A 27999-nucleotide genomic window follows, 5' to 3' on the forward strand; every position below is an offset into this window, starting at 1 on the left:
CAGGGCTGTCAGTAAGAAAAAATAATATTTGAAATGTCTCCCTAAATCTCATTTTACTTTTCTTAAACAGTTTTATTTCACAGGAATGGCCAAACAGAGCCGCAATGTCATGTCTTCCTGATCCTGATGAGGAAATAGGAAGGAAACACTTGATATATTGTATGATGGGTAAACTGTTCTGAGACAGACACTGTATTATTACTGGATTCAATCACACTCATAGCAAAAAGATGCAGAGCACCACAAATTGTTCACAGACCATGTGCAGTGCCGTGCAATGACTACATGCCTACCAGGGGTTCTATGTGCTGTGATGTTTATAGAAGCTTTAATCACAACCAGCTACATTGGCAGCAAAAGGAAATTAAGTTAGAACCTGTACTAGTGGCCCCCTTAAAGACTATTATATAGTGATCCACTTCATAGCTTCAGCATGGGCTAAAAGGAGAATATACTAATATATTAGTACCATTTTGCATTTTCATCTGGTTTTCAAATAATCAGCTTATCATAAAGGATTTACCAGTTTGGAACTTCCAATTCAGTGTCTGTGTGTCTGGGGTACAGCATCAATTATTGCATATGTAAAACCAAAATTGTGCATGGGGATTGTAAGTACAGTATGTGTATACATATTTGTATACTTCTTATTTCTTTTAGAATGAATTTATTTTAAGGGGTGGTTCACATTCATAATAATAACATTCATACATGACTTTCTCTTCACTAAACAATCATTTTTTCAATATACCTGTATATGCATTACCAAAAATGAATGGCTTAGGAGAGCTCAACTTGCAAATTGGAAACAAACTACAATAAACCTTTTCAAATATGCTTCTGATGCAGGAGATCGCCAACACCACTTCTCAGTCGTCCTAAGCACATCTGATATCACACACAGTTTGGGCACAGCTTGCTTCAAGCACTGGACCCTATTAACATTTTATTAAAGGACATGTAAAGCCTTTGTCACGGGGGGTGGGGTGCCATAAATTAAGGCACACAATACTGCATATGTGCAGTACAGTAAAAGGTTGACATTGTACTAAACAATTTTCCCCACAAATACAGAGACTAGCAAAACATGGGCATATGGAGCTCTGGGAAATGTTGCTACAGTAGTGGATGAAATTAATTTTGACCCATTTTCTGAAATCATCAATTGATCCCATCCATGTTAAAATGATATGTATGTATGCATAGCACCAACAATGTATGCAGAATTACAAGAAGTAAAAAATAATGAGAAACAAACAAAAAGAACAGTAAATAAACCACCATTAGCAGGACAGGCCCTTCCCTCTTCGGCTTAAATTCTAAGGGACATGTTTACTAAAAACCACATTTTCTCCTCATCTAAACCAAAGTTCACATCAGTATATCAGGCGTATTTTTGTAAGTGTTTACTTACTTTACTTGCAAATGTAATATGCTGATTTTTTTTCTGGAGTAAATTTGACAGTTTATTTTCTTTATTTACATACTTAATTGTAGTGGGTAAATGTACTGGTGAATTTACACTATAAAGAAATTACATACATTATGTCTCATATAATAATGAAAGATATGGCATAGCTAATGAGATACAGAAGTTACTGCTCTAGTTTTTAATAGGAGTTTTGGCAGCCTGAACCTGCTGAAAATTACTCTTGGAGAAAATACACATTGGAGGTTTTAATACGTTGGTAGATTTTTTTTCACACTGGTGTAATTTAAAAGATGCAAATGTGTGCCAGGGCAAACTTAATTTGCCAAAACTTGTCAAACATATGTCTGGTGCATGATATATGCCAAGTAGCAAGGACAGAAGTTCTGGGAATCATAATAGGTAGAAAGAAGTATGATGAATAATATAAAATACAAAGCCCTGCACTTAGTGTGAGAACCCGCATGGAATTCAAAATACCACTGATGTCCCATGCCTCAGACAGGGGTTGTTTAAAAACAACTACTAAGTGAGTTTAGTAAGAGCTACAACTTGACTATGTAAAGCAGCCCCAGGGAGGACATGCCTTAATTATTCCCAAGTATGTCAAACAATAATATTTTGAGCACTTTGTGGGATTTTACAGCTGCCTTCATATAGATATCAGCTGTGAGTAAATCAACTATGCTTCCCATCAATGGTTTTCCCCAGAGATCATGAGCTACAAAGTGTGACAGCATTAATTGATGGGGGGGCAGAATCTATATAAGTATAGGATGTAGAATGTATTTCCTGGATGGCCTAACATGGCTCTGTGATTAGCTGCCAGCATTCCATCTGAGAAGATGTTTCTGCAGCAACTAAACATGTTATTTTTAAATTCTGACTACAGTTTCATTCAAACAGTTAAGCTGGCCATAGACGCAAAGATCTGATCGTACAAATCGAGGATTTGTACGATTTTCGGACCGTGCGTGGAGAGTCCCGACATTTTTCGTCCGGCCGTTTGGTTGATCGGACAGGTTAAAAGATTTCGGTTGCCGATAATATCTCTGCATGTATTGCCGATCGTACGATTTTCAGAGGGAGACTGTCACTAGATTTGGTAGGACATAACTTTCGTACGATTGCTGTCAGGGGCAGAACATCGGCTGATCTGTTCTTTTGTACTTTATTTGATCGGAATGGTTAGTGGCAGGTCGGGAGATGGGAAAATCCGATCGTACGATGATTCGTACGATCGGATCTTTGCGTCTATGCCCAGCTTTATGCATACATACACACACAGTCACACATACTACTCTAATATATTTCCAGCTTTACACCTACAGTCATCATACACATTCAAACACTAACAAAAGCACTTTAGACATACAAATATACAAACTTTATTTATCTAAAATTAGTTATACCAGGCAGAAATGGTTAATACTTATACTAACCTCTGCATGCAGCTCCAAACTCAGGTCAACCGCTGCCTCTCCTAGAATCCTCTTGAACTCAGGCCTCTCACTCACTGGTACCTGCTGCTCCACAAGCCTCCATAGTGAAGGTGGGGGCTCAAGAATTTCTCCATAGCCACTGTCCTGGTCACTGAAGGGCTGCATCTCAGGAAAACAGTCTGTACATCAGCCTCCTCCTAACAATATGACCATGACCAAATCAAGATTTTTCAACCTTTTATCAGTTAGAAGAACCTATAAATTCATAAACCTGCAAGCAGTTATTTATGTGTTTATCATGTAGTATATCTCAGTCTTCCCAGTGGGTCACAAAATGTATCTTTATCTGTTTTTCTGCATTCACAGTTTGTTTTCATCCCTGTGGATAAAAAGACCCACACAAATGAATGGGATCAACTAACACAGGACTTGAAGTGAGCTTGAATGGACCACTGCATTTACAACTATGACTTATCGAAACAATATTTTTAGGACACATTTTCAGTACAAAGACTTGTGACAGTAAATGAGGTAATAGCCATGCATATATATATATATATATATATATATACATAATATATATATATATATATATATATATATATATATATATTTGTGTGTGTGTATATCATCATCATCATTTATTATATAGCGCTGTCAAGATACGCAGTGCTTTATTGCAGTTATAGCAAACAGGGAATAAATGTATATATATATATATATTAAAAATAAATAATTAAAATATTAAATATTTATTCCCGTATTTATAGTTTTATCGAAATATAAAGATATGCATTTATGCACGATTGACATGTATACGATAGATATGAAATTGTTTATTTTTTGTATATATATATGGATACTCACTATATATGATAGACACTTAATTGAAACACATGATTCACATTGAAATGCTGATTGAAAGAGGGCACTGATTGGTTTGCAATGGAGCACTTTGTTATTTAATGTGGTTGGTTACAATAAAATTATTACGTTTTAAAAGGGAGTGCTGGTCTGCTGATAATTGATATACATACAATTACCGTGCACTCATTGGAAAGTGTATATATATATATATATATATATATATATATATATATATATATATATATATTGTCCAGTAAGCACTCTTCTTCCTATAATCAAGTGGGTGCTGTGGTCAATTAGAATGTATAACCTTCAATGTGGACCAGCACTCCAAAGTTATGTCAATCAAACGATTTTATTGAGACATTTCTTGTGTATCCCATACACACTCCGTATTTCAAAATTGCAAAAATGTATTGTAACATCACAGTTCTTCCAACGTTTTGGCCCACATTGGGGCCTTTATCAAGGATCCTTGATAAAGGCCCCAATGCGGGCGGAAACGTTGGAATTATAATAAATAAAGTACCCCCAGTTGCAAAATATGAAGATGTTAGAAGTTACCTTGGAGTTCCATGACCTGTATAAAATATGGTCAGGAAACTCCTCTGCAACTTATATTATCCTTATAATTTACAAGAGGGAGTATTTTATTCACTATATATATATATTTCTATACTGTATGATATCATAGGGACCTACAAATATTCCACACTCAGTGAAAATGAGACAGAAATGTGGCTAATGTTCTATTTTGCAACTGTACAACAAATTGATTTACAATTCAACATCACTGAACACTGTATTATGTATAATAGAAAGCACTGTCTGGTCTGGTGCATAATGTGACATGCACACACATAAAATACATTGTTAAAATACATTGCTATAAATGAGGTAACTCCAACCCAAATGCCTATACATGGAGTCACGGGAGTTACCATGTAGATACAATAATGGCAAAAGGGGGTGGAAAGTGAGTCAAACTCAATAGTGAACCAAGTCCTGATATCGTCATTATACTACTGTTTGTTATACCAGGACAGGGGCCTTCCCGAGAGAACACAATGATTTTGGAGGCAGGTAATGCAGCGAACTGTGAAAGTGAGGGAAACTAAAGGGTAACATTTGGGGTTTTGCTGGGGTAAAGTAAAACAAAACTTGCTCCCACTCTACCTTGCGCTTCTGGGCAGCGGCCGGTATCCAAGGAAACATTCCTCCTGTTGCTATGGCGATCCTTCCCCGCCTCCTTTGCGGCTGCGTGCCCGGCCCTTTAAAGCGGAAGCGTATGTTTATCTGTGTACAACAGGAAACCTGATCCGTATTTCACAACTAGAATTGATGGCCTCATTTATTGCCTTTAAACCAATATTCAGTGCAACAAGGGACTGAATGTAAATCAGTCCGGTTATAGGTCCCTGCTTCCTGGCGTAGCCAATTCTTTGTTCCAATTAAGGGATGGTTTTGAAATACAGAATTTATAACCTTCCCTTGCCTATAAGTTACACCTAGTTATCCCATACATTAGAGGAATTGTTACACTACATGCTTGTGTGGTTATTCTCCTCTGGAGTGAAGGCAAAAATAGAAATGGGCAAGAAAAGTTTACAAGGGTATGTCCGCCCAAACACTGTTTTCCATATTGAAAGAAAATTCCTGCCTGTTTTTGCAATCGGTTTTATTTTATTTTATTTTTTTATTCTTTTTAGTTATTTCGTTTTATTCAGCAGCTCTCCAGTTTGCAGTTTCAGTAATCTGGATGCTAGGGTCCAAATTCCCCTAGCAACCATGCAGTGATTTGAATAAGAGACTGTAATAGGAATAGGAGAAGCCAAGAATAGGGGGCCCTGCGGGGTTGTGGGTCCTGGCCCAGTTGCACCCCCTGCTCCCCCGGTAGTTACGCCCCTGAAAATAAGTAATGGAGACCAATCGAAAAGTTGCTTAATAATGGCCATTCTATAACATACTTAAAGCTAACTTAAAGGTGAACCACCCTATAAAGGAGAAGGAAACCCCCTAGGCGCAGAAAACACTCCTCCTTCCCCTGTGTTGCCCCCCTCCCTCCTCCCCCCTGGCCTACCTGTCCCCCCGGGCAAATGCCCCCAACTTGTTACTCACCCTCTGTGCAGGTCCTGTACACAGTGTTCACAGCCGCCATCTTCTCCCGAGCGGTCTTCTTCCTGGATTAATTAGCGTTTTTGACGCATGTGCAGTAGGAGCATTTACCAGTACGGATCTACTGCGCATGCGCCGAAAGTCACAATGTTTTCTTTGTGACTTTCGGCGCATGCACAGTAGATCCGTACCGGTAAATGCTCCTACTGCGCATGCGCCAGAAGATGCCGATTAATCCAGAAACAAGACCGCTCGGGAGAAGATGGCGTCTGTGAACCAACGTTTTGGGTGGAGGAAAGTTCATTTCTGATGCAATTATAAAATGTGCTATCTAGAATTGGGAATTTCCAAATAAGGGATATTTTCATAATTTGCTTTACCATTACTTAAGGCTGCTAAAAAATTTCAAACATTAAATACTCATAAATTATATTTATGAGTTTTATATTGTTGTATTGCTATGTGTGTGGATTTTTGCTAGCTTAGTTCCATCGAGTACAAGATTCTGTTTACTGTTACAAAAAAAAGCATATCATTAAAAAAATAAAAACAAGAATTGTTTACTTAAATAAAAATATTCATTCCTGTGTTTTGGAGATCTCTAGATAACAGATTTCACACCTATACAATGTTTCTGTAGCCTGGCAACCTGAGAATTCAATAGCAAAGGACAGACAGAAAACTCTTTCAATTGCAATTTAAACCATTATGTTTCTGGAATTCAGGTGTTGGGCCCATTGCGATTCTGTTTAAGCAGGACAGTCAGTATAGGGTCAATGGGGCCAGACAGTTTCCAAGTAAAAAGGCACTTGTACATGCTGAAGCACACATAGTATTTATCATTGTCTAAGGTATGAACTCATGGGGCACTTTCCTACGTTGGCTTTTTAATGGTTTATTGGGAGCCAGGGCAGCTATCATAAACAGCATGGTAAGTATAATTTTTACCCCTTTTCATTAACTATAAAGTATATGGATCAAGTTGTAAAATGCATATTTTTATTTACTTATTGCCACATTTCACCACTGACAAACTTAGGTATTTACCAAAATGGGGGATGCACTGAATCCACTATTTTGTATTCAGCCGAACACCCAAATCCTTAGTGAAAGATTTGGCCGAATTCCGAACAGAATCCTAATTTGCATATGCAAATTAGGGATTGGGAAAACATTTTTAACTTCCTTGTTTTGAGACAAAAAGTCACGAGATTTCCCTCACCGCTACTAATGCAAATTAGGATTCAGATTCGGTTCGGCCGGGAATAAGGATTCGGCAGAATCTGAATCTTATTGAAAAAGGCAGAATCCTGGCCAAATCCCAAACCAAATCCTGGATTCAATGCATCCCTAATGGTTATATACTGTATGTAATTGATGTATTACATAAATGTTTTTTTTTGTAACACAAAATGTGTTAAAAGATCTTGCTTTTGTGATAAATAGTTTCAAGCAAACTTGACAACAAGCAAACAACAAAAGTGGCTAAAGAAAAATAGTTCTTCATCGATGAATAAATAGTCCCTTAATAGCTTACAGGAACACTGACATTCCACTAAGCAGTTGGCCAGCTTTTAAGACCTGGGATTCTTCCAGTTACAAAAATAGGTATGCCTGGAAAGTTGGGACAGTTGTCATGTGCGATAAAGAGCAACGCAACAGAACGCAAAGTTGGAGAGTTGCCACAGCTTCAGCTTCTAAAAACAAAATACACAGAATCACCTCTGAGCCACGACAGAAATCAACACTTGCAATTTACAAGAGGCAACAACTAGAGTTCATATTATGACATAACAAGTAAAGGCAAAACTTTAGGTCCTCAGCCACGGGATCACATGGTCATAATTTTGCATATTACCAGTTCTAAAAGGTAATTATTCTTTCCTCACTGCATCACCCAGGGCACCCTCCTGTCTAACTGTCCTAGGGGTAAGTGGATGGAAAAGGTACGTGCCCGGCACCCGCTTCACCTTTGCACCGTAGGTATGTGCGTTTTCTTCCTTCCTCTACTTCCGGCCCTGTTGCTGGTTTTATTTTGGGCTAAAAAAAATTTCAATTTAGTCTCTTTATTGGAGCTCACCATAGATCTGCTATGGCCCCTGACCATGTTTCAAATAAGGAATGGGCGTGTCCTAATGGTTTCATCCAGAAGCACAGTAGGAGGGCAATAGTCAATCACAACCCTGCAGTCACAAAAGCAAAGATAGGTTTCAGTTCCCTATCAGGTCAGTCTAGCTTCTGATTGTTTTTTTTATTTATTTAAAAGAGAGTAATGCACTGGCACATTTTTGTTTTTCGCACAATATGTCTCCTTTAAGTCAAACCACTGATCATTGCTTCAGCATTTTCAGATAAACTCTTTAATACTGCTTGACTGTCGTACCCTTTTTTCAACAATGTATTGATATGAAGCATAATTCTATACAACTTGATAATTGTATACTCATGTATTTTTCTTTTATCAATCTGCACGTTGAGTGTAATATAATTATTACATTAAAAAAAAACATAAGGCATGTGACATATTTCATGATTGTTTTAATGCCTGAGGCACTAGCAGAGTGTTATGGGTAACCTGTCATAGCCTCACAATTTAGGATCATGGAAACTTTGTAAGTATTCTTTAAGTACATTTGGGCTGCCACAGTAAGTAGGCAATGCCTGATTCCTGTGTTACTGTATGTAGTGAAGGGAGGAGGGGGCCTATTTCAGCTAGTATCAGATATCAGATCATATGCTAAACCCAGCCCAGAGAAAGACAGCACACTGAAAAGAATGAGTTGTAATGGGAGCCTGTACCCACCCAGAGACCTACTGCGGCTCTATACAGCCCCCTTCTCCCCTCCCTCCTCTCCTGGAGCTGCCTAAAATTATAAAGTGAGGCAGACAGAGAGAGAGCCAGTCAGACACTTCAGCCTCACTGAGCAGAAAATAAACTTGTGAACTCCAAGCAAATATTTCTGCCAGAAATAGGACAAAAGAAGACAAGGGCCATCTTTAATTTTGGTACAATAAGAAGAGGTGGAACTGAGCAGGAAAAAAAAATTCTTTTGAGGATTTTGCTTCTTACAATAGTTTGAACAATCTGTGGCTCATTGTAGGGGGGTGGTCATGATTTGAAAGGTGTCTTAGAAGGAACTCATTAAGGAGAAACAAATTGTCCACAGTGAAAAGACTAATTCGGAAGACTTGTTGGAAAAGGACAGTTGGCAGATATTTTAAGGCATAAAATATCTTCTCTAGATTTAATTTGCAGCTATTTCATCCTTCCATCCAGTTGGCAGCTATGGCTTTGTTTAGCCATTTCCATGTTGGATGCTCCATGCCAGAGGTGTGCTTCTTTGTCTCTGTGATGCTTCTGGCTATAGTGGGTGAGTTCAGCCTTTCCCTGGCTGCGCAGGTGAGTACCTGTGAGGCAAATGGCAGTGTCTACTATGTTGGTGAGTGGTACTTCCTGGACTCGGACCACTGCACTCAATGTGAGTGCACCACAGAGGGCCCAGCCTGTGCTAGGACAGAGTGCACAGCCTTGCCACCAGCCTGCATGCACGTCAGCCACTACCCTACGGACTGTTGCCCTCGCTGTGAGAAGATTGGCTGTGAATACAGAGGAGAAGTTTATGAGCTGGGAGAACAATTTCAGGTAGTGCCAGCACTGAGTTTTCTATTTACATTATGTTAATAACTTCCAAATATGACTTTCAGTTTTCTCCTCTATAATCATTAACACTTGGGTTACATTTTTTGGCTTGACTATTGATTCTTGGTTCAGCAATTTCAAGTTAACTATGTGAATGGTTTGTAGGTTATGTTCAGAAAAGTATAAAAATATGTGTCCACCCAGCATCTCCTTAGCTGTACTGGAACTGCAACTCACAACTTTCTCTGTCACACATTGAATTGATGAGGATGATGGTAGTTATAATTTGGCAACAGGTGGAGGAAGGCAGGTTATAGATTCCTAAACTGATGGAAAAACAAAGTCAATACAAATATGGTAATGGTTTACCAAAGCTTGGTATCCAGTCACTCAGAAATCCCTCCAATAATTCTTTATAAAAGTAAAATACTGTCTGTGGTTGATTTGAGGAGCAAGCAAATATGCTGATAATGTAGTTTTGATTCATTGTTCTTGTGTAAAGCATACATCTTTGGAACCCCAGGGCATGTATATGGAATCTGTACATAAACAAAAGCCTTTGAGCTCACCTTAATGGAATAGGGGAAAGAGGCCCCAGCTTGAGAGTACTTGGAGTCTAGGGGGCATTGTTACAATATATGGTAATGAATTGGATCATGAGGCACACACAGGGAATATTCAATTTGCTTTCCACAGAAAATAAACAGAAAGCAAATCACATATGAGTAGACAGTGAAAAGACTTCTATTTAGATTAGTGGTTAATGTCCATTTTGCTAATGCAAAAGTGCATAAAAAATAAAATTGTTCAATTTGTTAAACAATACCTCCCAGTGTTCCATGACAGCCATTTTTTCCCTAACATGTTAAACTGATAGAGACAGAGAGGAAAACGTCAGCCCAACAAAGATTATACATAGTGAGAATATTTCTTAAATTGTTGGTTCTACATGTCTAAATGTCACAACTGCCGCTTAAAATCTGCAGCTCCTGTCCAACCAAATTTTTAGAATCAGCATTTTCCAGCCTATTGAATTGTAATAAAATATAACTTGGTTAAATCCATATGTAACTTTTTTTGCTTTAATCTGTATTACCCTGCCTTGGCTCTACCCTAAATCCAGCTATATCCAAAACCTCATAGTGATCTGAACCCTTTTTCTACCATTACACCATCTCCCACTATTTACCAGTCTGCTGCAAATGCTACAGGAAATGCTGCTGAGACTTGGGATACACAACTCCTACCCATCAAATGAAGTCACTCAGAAGTACCGTTGTGAGATTAGTGTTCTCCATAGAAAAACTATGATTTTTAGAAGAGTATTTATAAAAGTAGGCAAGTTTCTATAGGTTCAGTACTATAACAATAAATACGCTATAGGATTTATGTATCAATACCATACGTCTATATGTAATATACCAATTATCAACAATTCAATGGAAGATATTATAACTACACTGCTATGTTAAACAAACACAGTATATTTAGCAGAAAGGAGCCCAATCAGGCACTGTACAAGTAGGTAGAACTACACAGGATTTGTGTTGGATGTCTTTACATGGGCACATCTTATCCTACAACTTGGATGTAGCTGTGTATTTATAAAAATATAAAATGTTCTTTTTTTTAACCAATTATCTTTCTTACTCCAATTTTTTATGACTTCATCCATTTGGATAGCATCAGATTGCTAGCCAAATTGCTAGACATTAAAAGGAAGATGGTGGGGGGACTAATCAGCTTTCCAAATACACACTGAAAGAAGTATAGATTTGTGGGAGGAGAAGGTAATTCTTCCCTTTTACAAGCACTGATAATGCCCCATCTGTATATATGAAGTAGAAGTGCAGCTTTGGTCTCCAGTGCTCAACTGGGATTTTACTGAGATAGAAAGAGACTGAAAAAAGAGCAAGCAAGCTGATAAAGTGTATGGAAGATATCAAGAAAGTCTGGCAAAGTTTACACTGAAAATTATATGCTTAAAGGGGGACATGATAATTATGTTTAAATATATAAGGAGACGTCCTTCCGACAGGCACAAAGGCACCCACTAAGATTTTTTTCATTTTATTTTTTTACAGCAAGAGCTGTGACGTTGTGTAATATTTGCACTGAAGTAGTTGTACTGGCAGATACATGAGATGGTTTAAAGAAAGGCTTAGATGGCACTTTAAAAGGGGAGAAAATACAGGGCTGCTGAAATTAACTCTTATCACAAATCTGATCAAGGGAATGGTCCAACTGCCATGTTGGAGTCAGGAAGGATTTTTTCCTCTTCTGAGGCAGGAGAGGCTAGAGACTGGGTATTCCATTTTGCATTGGCTCAATTAGCAGTTAGGCAGGTTTCAAAACAAAAAGTTTGAACTTGAGGGAGATGCCACCCTCCAAGGGCTCCATAAACACTGTTGATTGACTTCATAATTTTTTATATATTTTGGTTGCAAACATATAACTCCTGTAAAATACTGGTTCACATAGCATTGAACCATTTCTCATATACAGCTCTATACAAGGAGAACTGTGGTATACTCATCGCCCACAGTACTTATTGTAAGGGTAATGGTACATTGGAGTTTTTGTTGCCTGCAATAAATCTAGATTGCTGATGACAAAGAGTCACTTATTTCTTTCCCATTGGCTAAAATGCAAATAGCTGGGGGAAACATGCAGCACACCTTGAAACAGGTTTGGCATGACAAAACACTTGCCTAAATAACAGTGCCCACAAAATGGCACCTACCTGCTTGCTGTGAACTCCAAGACTAAATGAAACAAGAATTCAATGATTTATATAGTGTAAGTAAAATTAATTTTGCTCAACTAACATGTTAAGAAAGAAACATGGAATTATATCTCAGGGAGACAGACCTCCCTTAACAAATCTCCATATTTATCCAAGCAGATGAATGTGTCTTTTTTTCAAAATGGGGTATTAGAGTCTATTAGTAACACTGAGCTCTAGAACCCTCCAAATCTTTTATACCTGATGCACATTAATATGGGAATTAACAATGCAGATGAATTGTACCACTGTGGATAAGATACTGGTAAATCTGACAAATCATTTTTTTTGCCCACTGAGCAATAAATACTATTACTATGTATTAGCCCTCTCAAATAGTACGCCACAAATAAAAACTGTTATCAATTGATTTCACATCTTAAATTTAATAGCATTTTGCTATGGAAAGTATTTTTTCCCCAAAATCTACTCAGTGTGTGCATAAAGGCCCAATGTTGTGCCTGACAGTGCTCAAATGACACTGAGCAGATGGGAACAGATAAACTTTTTCTCCGCCTGCATTTATGCGAAAGCAGAGAAACAGCATATGGTATTAGCTTAATTGTTAGTTTGAAACAAAAGTTACTGACATTATTTCAATTCTTAGGAACAACGGTTTAACCAGATTGTGGGGGTTAGAAGAGGGGTGAGCTAGAGTCCTGCAGCAGGTCGGGTACCCGCAAAAACCTGCGGTACCCTGCGGGTTGTGGGTAGAAGTTCCGGGTGCGGGTATAGATGCAGGTCAGTGGGTTCTGCGGGATTGCGGGTCGCGGGTCGGGCCGCGGGTCTATTCAATTTCTATTTTTACTCCTTTTTTCTGATCACGCCTACTTCCAATAATGACACTTCCGGTTACAATGACAGTACTTCCTGTTTTACTCCTTTTTTTTCTGATCACGCCTACTTCCAATGATGTCACTTCCGGTTTACAATGACAGCAATTCCTGATTCTTGATGGTCAGTGGGTTGCGGATCTCGGTTGCGGATAAGGTACTTGCGGGTTGGGTAGTGGGTCCAAGCGGGTAGGAATGCGGGTTGCGGGTCCGGGTTGCAGATTGCAGGTTGCGGGTACGGGTTCCAAAAAATGGACCCGCGCAGGACTCTTGGGTGAGCAAGGAAGCAACCTGCTAGGGTGGAGAATGAGGAAGCAAGCAACCCAGGGTAGTTAGGGATTAAGCAAATGGAGCGGGGGGGCATGGAGATGGAGGGGGGGGGACAGGTGACAGGGATGTGCAGACCCCTGATGCAGCAGTCCCATTTGGCCCAAACCCCCCCCCCAGTCCGATGCTGTACACTGGAACAAAACGTGTGTATATTTTATAGTTTTAGTAAGATGTATGTTCTGCATGCTGTTTTAAACACCATAAACCGTTTTTATTCTGTCAATGTCATTAATATTTATTTGGCCCAGTATTTTGCTCTACCAATGTTATATCCTTTCCTTAAACTACAAGCCTTACAGGCTTCAAGGTCAAGTTGGAAGCTGTTACGAAAGATTTTTTTTTCAATGTGTTCTATCCCCAACTTCCTATTTCTTGTTTATGTGCCCTTAGCTTCTTCAGTCTGGTCATAGAGGCATCCTGAATTTCCAGTATGATTAATTGGTCTTGTTCTCTTATTCATTCTAAGCCTGACAGCTAAGAGTTTCTTTTCCACTCAAGTGCACTCACTGCATGTTTACACCAGAGAGGAGAGGTCAGACTTATCTGTTAAAACACATGGGTAATGGTTATATTGTAGTTATTTTTCCTTTTTATTAGGAGTGTAACATATGCAGAGGAACAGTGTTTGTATTTTAAACTAGAGCCATCCAGCCCTGTCCCAAACTGATTTATTTGGAAAGCAGAGACTTGCAGAAATACTAGAAAGCTCAGTTTGGCAGTGAAAAAAGTAAAAAATATTGTAAAATTCATTTGTGTGTAAACTCTGAAAAAGAAGAAGTTATGTAAGCAGATTTGTAACGCACTGAACCCTAAAATATATTACAGTCGAGGGTATAACTTATGGCAAGCTTGATCACTTCTGTTTGGCCCTGTGTATTGTATAGTTAATATCATGTAATTCATTTTTTTTTTTTATCAACAAATTTTTCCAGTACAGTGATCACATTGCCAATTACATACAAGACAATCAAGATTGAGTCAGTCCAGCAGATCATACATGAATACAATACCACAGTATGATAATAGCACCTATTATAGCACCTATTAGATCATCGATTCCAATTGTACTTATAATTATAAACAAAGAAAAAAATAGAACATACACTAAAATAAATAGTACATACACACAAAAAAAAAAAAGGAAAAAGACATCTTCCTCTACATTACCATCAGCTATGTAATTCATTTTTAAGGCCCAATCTGGGTGGTCTGTCTGACAACTCAAGAATCACTATCATTGCCACCAGTCCAGAATCAGAGAGGATATGTGAAAAAGTTCAAATACACATAGCATTCGCTGCTAAGAGCCTCCACAAGGCTTATGATATTGAATCATTTTTCTTTTTTCTTCCAAAACGTTTATCCAGTTTTCATCACCAAAATATTTGTAGGGAGGAATTCAATGACAGGTTAAATTAAGGACACATGTTTATTATGCTGATGTTATTTACATTTTTTTTAATATAAAATATTATTGAATTAATATTTTTTTTATAATTTGTAACTTGTCAGCTTTTGCCAGTCCTCAAGCAGTCTCTGGTTACATTTAGAGTGTAACAATAAGAATAAACTTCTCCCTAGCTCAGAATTGAATCTGTGGTTTATGGATTTCCATTTCCACTGGCCGCTGCTGTTACTCTTAGTTACTCAAATAGTCTAAAGGTGGCCATACACGGGCCGATAAAAGCTTATTGGCCCGTGTATGGGGCCCCCCGACGGGCTTCCCCGATCGAGATCTGGTCGATGCGATCTGACGTTCCCATTCGTTAGGATCCGATCGTTGGGCCCTAGAGCCCACGATCAGATCAGCCCGATATTGCTCACCTAAAGGTGGGCATATTGGAGAGAGATCCGATCGTTTGGCGACATTGCCAAATGAGCGGATCTCTCCATGTATGGCCACCTTTAGTCTAAGCAGTAGGGTGGTGGACATGCACATAGGATTCAAATGATACAATTTCAATGTGTCCCTCTCTTAAAGAGGTGGTTCACCTTTAAGTTAACTTTTAATATGTTGTAGAAAAGCCAATTCTAAGCAGGGGCAATCCTGGCCCCTCCGCCGCCTGAGCCAGCAGCAGTTGCTGCTGCCCCCCCTCCCCCGGAAATTTGCTCTTAAAGTACCAGGAGCAGCATTTTTGCTACCCCTGGTACCTAGTGGGGCGCTGCCGCCTGAGACGACAGCCTCAACTCGCCTCATTGGCGAAGCACCCCTGATTCTAAGCAACTTTTCAATTGGTCTTCATTATTTATTTTTATAGTTTTTTTTTAATTATTTTCCCTTTTCTGCTGACTCTTTCCAGCTTTTAAATGGCGGTCAACCCAATATTTTTAGGATTCATAGGGGGCTAATGTAATACCATCTGTAAAATAGGGATATCTGAAGTCACTAAAAAGTACAAGGAGTCTGGTACAGATACAGAAACAGGTATAGGACCTATTATCTAGAATTCTTAGGACCTGGGGTTTTCCAGATAAGGTATGGTAATCCTAAATGTTTTACCACCAATATTGATTAATGCATCTGAATTAGGATTAAATATAAAGCACTGTTTGTTTTACAGAAAAAAGGGAATTTTTAAAAAAAAAAAATGGAATTGTTTGTGCAATATGGACTCTATGGGAGATGGCCTTTCTTCTGCATAATAGGTTTGCTGATAAGGGCTTATCTATGGATCTTGTATACAATACACACACATACAATACACACACATATATGTTCTCTTTAACTACGTTGATTTAAATGTTGTTGTGGTTATTAATTCATTTCTGCATGTTGTGCTGTTTAACATTTTGCACCATTTACTCTAATTCATGTGCACAAACCCTTGTCGTGTTTGTTGGCTACTCCTGGAAAGCATAATGGCACCAGGCCTCTTCTATAAACTAATCCCAGCAGGAAATTCCTACACAATGAGTACCAATACTTCCTGGGTTGTCTAATAAACCCCCACTGTGTGAGTGATTACAAGTGGGATAATAGCTACCAAATAAGCAGCAAGCTGTTTCTGATCACTGAAGACTAAAGGCTATGTGACAAGCTATATCTCCCTTGCAAATAGGAGACAACGCAATATTAAAAAGAAAAATAAACATTTTGCCCTACATTATGCAGTATGATTCAGCATCAGTTCCGCAAATAAAAACTTGTGTTATTTATAGTGCCGGTACCTTGTACATAACAACACCAAGTACTTTCTTTTGTACCTTTTTTTTTAGTTAAGGATAGTGTATGGGGCCCCAAACAATCAAACGCTAATCCAATCAGAGTCCATTTATCAAATTTACAATCTAGTTATCTGAGGTCTTCAAGTGTGAAGTTAATGCATTCTATGTAATCCCTTTAGCTCTCTGCACTATTTCCATCCAGTGGTGAGGTCAGATTGCACACAATGCAGCTGTTTGGCCTTATGGTTATACGGATAGATCTGCACTAATGGAGAATGTGAATGTTTCTGGAGTGTTCAGCTTGTATAATTTCACAACTCTTGCAAATACCTTTCCTGTTATTTGAAGAAAGTGGATTTTTGTTTATACTACATTCCTGTGAGTTACATATGAACAAAGGTTTCTTTTTCTTTCAATGCTGACCTGTACAGTGAACTATACTGACCCATACAGTGTTCTTTCATCTTTTATAAGCAACTTTTCACGATTTAAAGGCACAGTAAAACTACAATTTTTATGTAAAAAATATGTTCTTAGCCCTTCCAGCACTTTATGCACCAAGTGCATTAGTTGCAATGATTTATTCATATGTACCTTCATAAAGCCACTTCCATACCATCCTAAAATAGGGCATCAGGCTACACAGTCACAAAGAAAAATTAAAGTAAACTCAATTGATCACTCCTATGAACCATATAAAAGCCAGATAGGTAATCTTACCTGGCTGTGCCTGAAAGCTTCACACTGAGCTCCCATACTGTGACCAGGTCTCCTCCTGAGAGTATTTCTCATACATTTTTGTGATATGCAGAGGACATGATTCTGATTGGCGCTTATTATCTGTACCTATATGTTGGCTGCATGAGCTGACTCATGGATTAAAGAAGAAGTGAGGTTAGCAAGGACATGGAGCAGACATGCAGATGCCTATTTTATGATGGGAGAGGACTCATTGCAACTAATGTACTTGTTGCACATGATGGAAGGTCTCGGAACACATTTTCAAATAAAAAAAATCTAGTTATAATGTGCCTTTAATTTGTCAGTCTTTATATTTACATAGGGAGCAGCTATGCCACTCCATTAATTGTACTTATTTAGCATGTGCTTTTTAATTAAAAAACAGCAGTAGTTGGCTTCTGTTTGGTATAAAGAGAAACAAATGAGCAGTTACCAGTATTGTAATATCAGTAATTTATTCAAAGTTGAACCAGGTTTAGTAACCCAAAGCAACCAATCACGTTTCATTTCAAACACATGACAAGTGTATTCTGAAAATGTTGTTGCTTTGGGTTACTAGACCAGTAGCAATATTGCAACTTTTATTACATTTCCCACTAATTTAAAGAGAGAGAACTGCTATTTGTACTTTCCCAAAAGATTTCCTCTCTGGTCTGAACCCGTTTCACAGCTACACTAGCCAACCCACTCGTATACAGTAGCAGGAACTACATAGCAAGATTATAGTGAGGCTGTTTTAGTTTCTGCTAAGCCAGGTATGCCTGTAATGTGCTGTGCCATTGTTTGAAGAATATGGGCTTATTCAGGGCATGGGGGCTGCACACAGAGAAACCTCTTGAACTTGTGTTTTGTAAAGACATGCCATGACTAGGCACAGTAGCAGAGGATAAATTGCTCCCTTATGAGTCAATAAACTGTTCTGCACGCACACCAGTACACATATAGAAGAAGGTACATACAGGCCAATGGAGGTGGAGGAACATAATGCTTTGAACAGGTGGCCTCCAGCTGTTTGTGCAATGCTGTAAAATGCAAGGCCTGTATAATAAAACGAAATAAAAAAAAATCTTTAAAAGCCCCTACCAGCAGAAGGGGAATCTAATATGTGTATGCTGAATCTGCAGACACTGCAGGAACAGCCCGGGTGGCTAGCCTGTTATGATTATTTCCATTTGTCTGTCTGTACAATACGTTTGTAGCCTTACAGAGCATTTATCTTTAGACCCCCATTTGAAAACTGGAAAGAGTCAAAAGAGGGCAACAAATAATTAAAAAAAAATTTAAAAAAAGAAGGCCAATTGAAAAGTTGCTTAGAATTAGCATGCATACAATATTAGCATACATATAACATACTAAAAGTTAACTTAAAGGTGAATCACCCCTTTAAAATGCTCCTGTGCTGTGCCCTTCTAAAGATGCTTCTAAAGATGCTGGGAGTTGTACATAACAGCTGATGTTTGCGAATCGGGGGGGGACAAAGGTTTTTTTGTACAATGGCTCACACAGAGCATTTGTAGGCACTTTGGGAAGTAGGAAAACTCAGCACTAAATGACTGACTGTGAGGGTATCACAGCATTACCTGTACAAGTGACATTTTGCTCTTTGGATCCTATTTTTATCCTTTTACTTGTTGTTTGTTAGAAATGAATGTAAAACTTTATGATGATGTGTGTATATTTAAGAACAATGGTGACAGAATGGGCAAAAAGCAGTTCTCCTACACACCATGTATATACACAGTATTATACTAAAATGCTGACACATTTTAAACTGACTTATTAAACATATGGGGTATAGGCTTCTTGAAGATGCTGCCAAGATGATTACTAAGCTTCCCTTTAAGTAGCAAGCAGGACAGTCTGATAATGTGTTCCTACGTTTCACACCGAGACAGAAGGGCATGCAAATGTCAGTACAACTGAAACTGTCCTGCTGAAAGTCCCTGGAATCATATTCCTCCCTGGCAGAGCAATTTCCTTTCTAAGACTAGAAACATATGGGCAGCATCGGTCTAGACTTCACTATTTCCCTTTTTTATTATTTACAGCGATACAAGTGGGTTACATGCAGCTCGGTGGCCATTTAGTAGCAAATCACAAGTGTAATTAGGCACTTGTCTTGTATGCGTGTCTAAATACAATTGATTTGAATTAATAGAACTATGGAAACAATGCAATAATAGAACAAAATACATACTGTATATACAGTTACACCAAAGACTACGGGCATATCTATCATTTCTTGGGAAACAGAAAATGTGATTACCCAAATCCTGATTACCCGAATTCCTGCAAGTGATAATGATATGCATTAGGAAGCAAATATTTGGACCTGTGATAGAGCTGAGCACTGCTAACCCATAAAGCAGAATGCTGTTTGATTACTCAAACCCATTCTGATGAACTGATGCAGGCATAAATGTTTAATAAATGTGTCAGTTCATTAAAGGAACATTTTGATGAATGGGGAAAATATCCCCTGCTAACAATCTTCAGAAATCCCCTTTCAATTGGAATGTATATACTTGATTCCAAGCTAAGATATAATTAATCCTTATTGGAGGCAAAACAACCCTATTGAAATGTATACATGATTTTCTAGTAGCCTTAAGGTGTGAAGATCCAAATTATGGAAAGATCCGTTATCTGGGAAACCCCTATTGGAATGTTTACATGATTTTCTAGTAGCCTTAAGGTGTGAAGATCCAAATTATGGAAAGATCCGTTATCTGGGAAACCCCAGGTCCCAAGCATTCTGGATAATAGGTTTCATCTGTATATGATTTTGTCCCTTACACTGCTGTATAGAAGACTGGGCTTAAATTCTTCCACTATGATGTAAAACAGGGATAAAGTCAAATACATATTAAGCTAAAGGCAATTCTATAATCTACTGAATGACAAACTGCCTAAACAATATCACCTAGTCTTCCTATTGTGTCATAATTCCCTAACAAAAAGCCAGAATTGGGTGTGGCCTGGTATCTTTGGTATTCAGAATATTTTAGACATAGTGGACTTTTAAAAGGGAAGGTTATTTCTTACAATGCTAACTCTGAAATGGTTAACAGATAGGCCCCTTTCTGAAGTGCAGGCTTAGCAGAGATGTTTAAATAAGCCCTTTAATGAGATTTCCTGTTGGTGGGAAAATCATCTGCTTCCAAGGTTAAATGTTTCCAGCTGTGGAAGTTGCACATGATTGAAGAGTGAAAAAGATCAGAAACCCACTTAATACCCTCCTTCAGGATCATCTCCCATGGGGGTTACACAAAAAGGCTGTACAGCTTATTCACATCAGCCCAACACATCTTACTATCACTTTCTGCCTGTAAGCAGTGTAGAAAAAATATTCTGGTTCTCAAAGTTTAAGGGGTGGCTTTTTGCTCCATTCCAGTAAAGTGTCACCTGAGAAACAGCACTGTCTGCGGACACTCACCCACAGATATTCAACTGTAGGACCACCCATCATCAAAGGAAGGTAACATAGTCTTGTCTGTTATATAGACACTTAAACAATCACAAACAGTATATGATTAAAATATATATTGAAGTAACAGCTCACCAATACCTTTAATGTCAGCCTGAAAGTGAATTCACCAAGGTTACCTGTCTATGAGATAACATGTGTTAACATTAACATAGTTACTAACTTTGGAGTTGGGTTTTAGAACTGACTCCATGGAAGGGATAATACCGTGAACATACAGAATTGCATAAATAGCGACCAATAACCAATGAATAGGGCATAGTTATACTATAAAATACTAATGCGTTATATTGTATAATACTTATGAGTCATGCCTTCAAAGTTGTCCACAGTAGCTCTCCATTTTGGATTTTGTCAGGCCATCTTTTTAGTGCCATTAGCACTGCACTCGCTCATTGTGATTGGGGCTGCTATTGAGAAGCTTAAGATGTCCATACACTTAGAGATCTGCTGGTTTGGCAATTTCGCCAAATGAGCGGATCTCTCCCTGATATGCCCACACTGAGGTGGACGATATCAGGCTGATCCGATCATGGGCCCTAGGACCCAATGATCAGATCATAATGCTGGCAATACGGGCGGTCAGATGGCGGACCGCATCAATAAACAGATGTGACCGCGATCCAGTGGGATTTTTAACCCTGCCCAATCGACATCTGCCCGACTTTCGGCCAGATATCGATTGGGGAAGCCCGTCAGAGGGCCCCACACATGGGCCAATAAGCTGCTGACTCAGTCTGTTGGCAGCTTTTATCGGCCCGTGTATGGCCAGTTTAGGGTTTTGTTGGAAATAAAAACCTTAGCAAACCTCGTGGTTTACAAGGGAGAACCATGAAATTCTTGTCACTAACATATTTGAGTAAATCTGGGTTGTGCAATATATATATATATATATATATATATATATATATATACTATATATATATATATAATATAGATGGATAGTTTTTGCTAGTTTTCATTCTTTTAAGAAAACATGTTTTGTACTCAAACCTTATTGGAGGTCCCATTGCAGCAGAACCAGTGAAAAGCTTTGCAGGCCTCTGGGATAGCCAATGTGTACAGCAATGAATGTGCTTCTGTTCTGAACTCTCACATTAACTGGGCAGTGACTTCCTCATAATGTAAAACCTAAACAGAACAGAAACCTTCCTTTGTACCAATTACAGCAGCTCTAGCAACAAAATGCAGAATAAGTGTAAGAGCAAAATAAAAGGGCAGAAAGGATTCCAGTGGGTTGTATCAATTTGATAAAAATTGCAGCATGGAGAACAGGTGGTGTAGTACTCTTATGAGGGGAAAATGGGACACTATATAGGGACTGCACATCTAATTTATGGAGGAACAACAAAATAAGCATTTGTGTACAAGCAGAGAAACAAGCTTAATTTAGGCATTTTATGGTAGAGGCCAATAACCAAGAAAGGGCTGAGAACAGCATGAAATGGTTCACAATAAAGTTTTCATTGTCACTTGTCATTTTTATCACAATAAATATTTTTGCACTTACAACAAGCCTGAATGGGAGTCAGATTTTTGCCTTCTATGATGTTTGGCTTGTAATGAAAGGCATGGATGCAGCTGTGTATACTGCCCTGTACTGAGACTAGCTGCTTATACCACTTTTCTGCCATTAAATGTAACAGATAGTATCAAATATTAATGAACAGTCTTACCGTATATCATTGAAATAGGGAATTATTTTAGCTGAAATATGTCAGATAACATTGCAAAGCATGGTAATTTTATGACCTAAAAAAAGCTTTCCAGCCTTAAACTGAACTGGAATATAGTTTTTTGAGAAGAACATTAGTCTTTGTAGGCCCTGAGTACGGTATATGAAACACATATATTCCTTATTGACACTGAAACATGATAATTGGACGGTTGGTGGGGAAATGTATAAAACAAGTTGCACTCAGCCCTGACTATGACCCTGTCACATTTATCTTATGAGGGTTCTAATGGTTAATAAAGTGTGCCCCTTCCCTATGTCTGGTCAATAATCTCCTTTTCTATGGATTAGTCCCCTCTTTTAAATTGTCTAACTTATGTCAATTAATTTTCATTAACTAATGAGCTCCTCTCTCCTGACTTATTAATCAAGCAGGGTCCTAGGTGGTTACTCAGCCCTCAGTACTTCATCCTCTCATAGGATAGCGGCCTGAAAGATTTATTAACTATAACGTAGCCAACTCAAGAAAAGTAGGGGGTGCTCTTAGATGGGGCTGGAGGGAAGTTATTCATTAGGACCCCTGTCCCGAGTATACACATGGCTGGGTGCATGAATATGGCTGGGGACAAATGGGGGGATAGGGACAATACAAAACTCCCCAGGCAACTCAACCCTGTCTGCGAGTGGTCAAATACTGTTCACCAGATGTACGTAGCATCTGTAGGAATCCTTCCACTATTTGTTATATATATATGTAATTATTATAAATGCTTAAAGTAATAAGCCCCCCCCCCATCAGAACCTATGATGGTCTTTCCTTCCAATCTGTCTTTTAAGCAGAGAGCACTGTTCCCCCATGTGATTTGGGAGACAAGCAACGTGTTTGCTTTTAGAAAGTTTTGTTATGAAAAATTAAGAAATCAATATATACCCACATGAAGCATTTCTATGCACTGTTAGCTAATGTCTAAGGGTGACTCTAAGGGTAGGACTACACTGACGTTTTCGGTGTGATCTGACGCGCTGCAAAAAAACGCCGGCGTCAAATCATATGCAACGAAAATAAGGTGAGTGAATGCATTGTTGCTTGTAGTCGCAGCGTTGCAACTTCATCTGACATTTCTATCTCTTATCTTATTTCTGTCGCATGCATGATTGCCGGTGTTTTGTTGCATGCGTCGGATCGCCCCGAAAACATCCGTGTAGTCCCACCCTGACATTATAAAATGTAAATATTTCCTATAAGGCCCAACGAGCAAATCTTTATTTATTTCTTCTTATTGGTATTACAGCACCATCTAGTGCTTATTATGGAGTTCAGCACGACATTTAAAGCAATACAAGTGCTTTCCTTAGTATAGGAACAGCAACCTAACACTGATTATAGTAAGCTGTTTGGGGCAAGGTCCTCATTCCTACTGTGTATTAAAACTTCTAGAATGTATGTATTTATTCTCATTGTAATTGTACCCCTTTCTGTGTTTACACTTTGTAAAGTACTGTGTAAATTTGCACTACTTATATTAGAGCATGGGTTAATATAATTACAGAAGTGTCCTACTCTCTCAGTCTAGTTTAAATTCCTAGAAATATGTTTATTTACAGTTTTTATTAACAGGCAAGTTATTTTTCATCCCAAGATCTTCAAGGTTTGGTTTAGTGCCTCACTCTTTCCTTAACAAAATACTGGGAACCCCCATTTTGGTTTAGTATTGACTTTCTGCATCTGAATTTCCTCCTTTAGCCCTCAGAATGTGAACAGTGTACATGTGACGTAGACGGAATTGCCCGCTGCCTGGTAGCAGACTGTGCCCCTCCTCCATGCGTTAACCCGGTGTATGAGAAGGGAGAGTGCTGCCCGCGATGTAAAGATGGTTCGTATTTATTTAGCATTAATAAAACAATTTCAGAGCACAGTTTACTGTAATATATCATTATATGGTACACAAATACTGGGCATCTATTATCCTGAATGCCTGGGACCTGGGCTCTTCCAGGTCTCTCTCTCTGTAATATAGAGCACTATTCCTTAAAGGAGAACTAAAGCTTAACTAAAGAAGTAGGCTATAAATGTTGTACATTATGTTTTGTGCTTCTGAACCAGCCCAAGGCAACCACAGCCCTTAAGTAGTAAAGATCTGTGCCTCCAAAGTTGCCACAGTAGCTCCCCATCTTCTTTTCTGCTGATTCACTGCACATGCTCTGTGCTGATGTCACTTACTGAGCTTAGGGACAGACTCAAAATATACAGTACACGATAAAATCCTTCGAATCGAACGATTTGAAGGATTTTAATCCAACAATCAAAGGAATATCCTTCGATCAAAAAAAGTTAGCCAAGCCTATGGGAATCTTCCCCATAGGCTAACATTGAGTTCGGTAGCTTTAAGATGGCGAAGTAGGGGGTCGAAATTTTTTCTTAAAGAGACAGTACTTCGACTATCGAATGGTCGAACGATTTTTAGTTTGAATAGTTGGATTCGAAGTCATAGTCGTAGTCGAAGGTCGTAGTAGCCCATTCGATGGTCGAAGTAGCCCAAAAAACACTTAGAAATTCGAAGTTTTTTTACTTCGAATCCTTCACTCGAAGTTAGTGAATCGGCCCCATAGACTAGAAATGTCACAATATAAGGCTGATTTAATTAATACAGATAATTACGACATGACAGCTCAGAAACCAGTGCAACCAGCATGAGAATCTCAGCCTGTAGCATCAGCTACAAGCACAAATGCATCTGTTCTTCTGACCTGGATATCTCTTGCTTCTTTAAAGGTCCAAATTGCTATTCAGATGCCTCTCAGAGCCGTGTGATCCCTGGAGGTCAATATGTTTGGGTGGATTCGTGCACCAAGTGCCGTTGTCATGATGGACAGGATGTCGGCTACTGGGAAGGAAATCGACTTGCAAAGTGTGAGAAGACCAAAAACTGTAACCCAGAAGAAGACAGAGAAAATTCTTAGAAATATTCCTGATACTGTAGTATCCCCACTGGCCATCTCTCAGTAAACATCAGAACACTTCATTAGTACATCACTGAATGACCAGTGGGTTGACCTCCTCATTAAGACTGTGCCCTTCTTCTACAATTACATATTTCTGTGTGAATAAGCAAACCAGATATTTCATTTGACTAAATTTAGTGGAGGCCCATAATAAAAACGGTCCTCTCAGTGAATAGTTCCATGTAATGCTCTATTCCCTATGTAATTGGGACAAATGTCAGGAAGGTCAGGAAAGGTGTAGCACAGTCAAGAGATAGTTAGTAAGAACATGTTGCCAAATGTCATTGCACCGTGCCTTTACCACATTACTGGTCCATTGCATCTAGTCCATTGGTATTTGTAGTATTAGTGCTACAGGCTGCAGTGATGCCAGCAACACCATATTGTTTGTATCTGCCAAAGAAAAGTCTATAGGTTCACTGCTGTCACTTGGCATCTATATTGTCACATACCCATTGACTGCTCTTGCCAAACCGACCCTTGTCTTGATCCATGTGAATGCCAAACATTTGCCTGAGCCTGACCCATTTTCTGCAAAACATTTTTTCACATTCTTAGAAACATTATTTGAGGATGTCAGATGTAAATTCTCAATGAACAACATTGTATTGAAATGTTTGAAACTATTTATACCTCAAAATAGAAGTATATTCACCACCAGGCATTTTATCTGGCAGTCTTTTCTTACCCTTTAGTAATCCCAAGTGCAAAATATATCATCCATCATTTACTTGTAAAAATATAGAAAATGCTTTCAATGCATGCCTTATGTTTTTTTATGTTTAAGAAGGTGTGGTAGGTATGAACATTGTGTGTGTCGGAGTCCTACTCTAACTATATCATCTGAGACTTACATTTCATCCAAAGAAACAATTGGGGTCATTTACTGTATTAACATTGAGCAAATTTTCTCATGAGCTATAACCCATGGCAACCAATCACATTGCTGCTTTCATTGTTCTACTTGCAGCTGGCTTTAAAAAGCTAATCTCTGATTGGTTGCTATAGGTTACTGCAAAAAAATGGGGTTGATGGTCTGTACAAAACAGTGAAAGGTATATGTCCTATTCCTTCTAGTTGCTCTGTGCAGCAGCTCAGTTGAATAAACAAAACATCAAAGATTGAAAGGAAAAGTAACTCTAGCAGATTGACTGCAAAACATTTATTCCAGGTAGTAGCAGGGTTTATGCCACTACCTGGAATAAATGTTTTGCAGTCAATCTGCTGGAGTTCCTTCTCCTTTCAATTGTTGATGTTTTGTCTACAGGTAACTGCCCCTGGGCAAATGTGTCCAGTGTTGATAAATGAGTCCCACTGTTTATATATAAAAAGTCAGATATTTCTGGATGCAGGGTTGGACTGGGCCGGCGGGACACCGGTAAAAAACCCGGTGGGCTCCTGGCTCTTGTGGGCCCTGCCTGCTCAGATCCACGACCTCTTCCTGCAGTCTCTTCTTGTGTGACCTCCCGCGGCAAAAACATTGTGTGCACATGCGGCGCAGCAGGGGGGTCCGGAAGGGACCCTGGGACAGCAGCCCCGGTGGGCCCCGGTCTCCCCAGTCCGACCCTGTCTGGATATAATAAAACATTAGGAATAACGTGAAAATGTGAACCCCTTCTAATCTAATATTGCTTATCCATTAGACACACCTTATGTATTCTATATTACTGGACATGCTGCAACATTAAGCAGTGCTATTAAAATCATTGCAATGAGCTATTTAATTTCTTTGGGGGGGGAGGCACTAAGAGAAGTGAATTGATTTAGAGAAGACCCGGGCTCAGACTAAACACCCACAGCTGATGCACGCGTGCTTCATAATTCAGTCTTTCACACACTTGGGCCCTGATCTGTATGTACCTGACAGAAATGTAATGAATGTAATATAACATTTGCACTGTGAAATTCCTCTCCTATATTGATAACAAGTTCTTCTTGGTTATTCCATATACAGTAAATTAGAAAAGTAAATTAGAAAATGCGGCAATCCTAGCTGGGTTGATCCAACCTTTTTTAATATTTGTTTGATAAAAACGCATGCAGATGAAGTGCAGTTGTGTCACCAAAACTGTTCAGCAGCAGCTGTGGCTCTTAAAAAAATAAAACACTTTTATATAAAAGGTACATAACATAGAAATTGTTCTTTATGAATGAAAATAGGGCACAAGAGTTCCAGATGCTTTTCCTGTAACAAGATCATTGTAATGGGATGCAAAGTGTTAATAAGCTGGACTGTTATCAACTACAGTACATGGTAACGGCTGGACAGCTTTGAAGAAAAAAAATTTACTGCAGAAAAATAAGCCATTGTAAAAACACAAATGGCAAGGCTGGCCTGTGATAAAACAACAATTGATAAAAGCATGTTTCAAAGAGAGGATTATTACAACACATGTAGCAGTGCTGGTTCAGAAATAGACAAGATTACCTGTGTAATGTGTATAAATAACTTTAAATAAAATAAGCCTTTTGTAGATAAATCCTTGG

At 38.7% G+C, this 27999-nt stretch overlaps 2 protein-coding genes across 3 annotated transcripts in view; one reads left to right on the forward strand and one right to left on the reverse strand.

Moving 5' to 3' along the window:
• Positions 1 to 5044, reverse strand: part of ccdc24.L (coiled-coil domain containing 24 L homeolog) — a 58471-nt gene extending 53427 nt beyond the window's left edge. For both annotated transcript variants that reach the window (XM_018258364.2, XM_018258362.2), the window contains exons 1-2: positions 4915 to 5044; positions 2872 to 3068 (exon numbers count right to left, since the gene is read on the reverse strand). In XM_018258364.2, the coding sequence (XP_018113853.1) occupies positions 2872 to 3036 (165 nt within the window). In that variant the 5' untranslated portion in view covers positions 3037 to 3068; positions 4915 to 5044. The remainder of the gene's footprint in view (positions 1 to 2871; positions 3069 to 4914) is intronic.
• A 3679-nt stretch (positions 5045 to 8723) lies between these two features.
• vwc2l.2.L (von Willebrand factor C domain-containing protein 2-like, gene 2 L homeolog) lies at positions 8724 to 27992 on the forward strand. Its single transcript, XM_018258367.2, has 3 exons — positions 8724 to 9496; positions 24254 to 24383; positions 25283 to 27992. Exons 1-3 carry the CDS (start codon positions 9140 to 9142, stop codon positions 25468 to 25470), a joined length of 675 nt encoding a protein of 224 aa, XP_018113856.1. The 5' UTR covers positions 8724 to 9139; the 3' UTR covers positions 25471 to 27992.
• The last annotated feature ends 7 nt before the right edge of the window (positions 27993 to 27999 follow it).

This window comes from Xenopus laevis, chromosome 4L, assembly GCF_017654675.1.
Source record: "Xenopus laevis strain J_2021 chromosome 4L, Xenopus_laevis_v10.1, whole genome shotgun sequence".
Classification (NCBI taxonomy): domain Eukaryota; kingdom Metazoa; phylum Chordata; class Amphibia; order Anura; family Pipidae; genus Xenopus; species Xenopus laevis.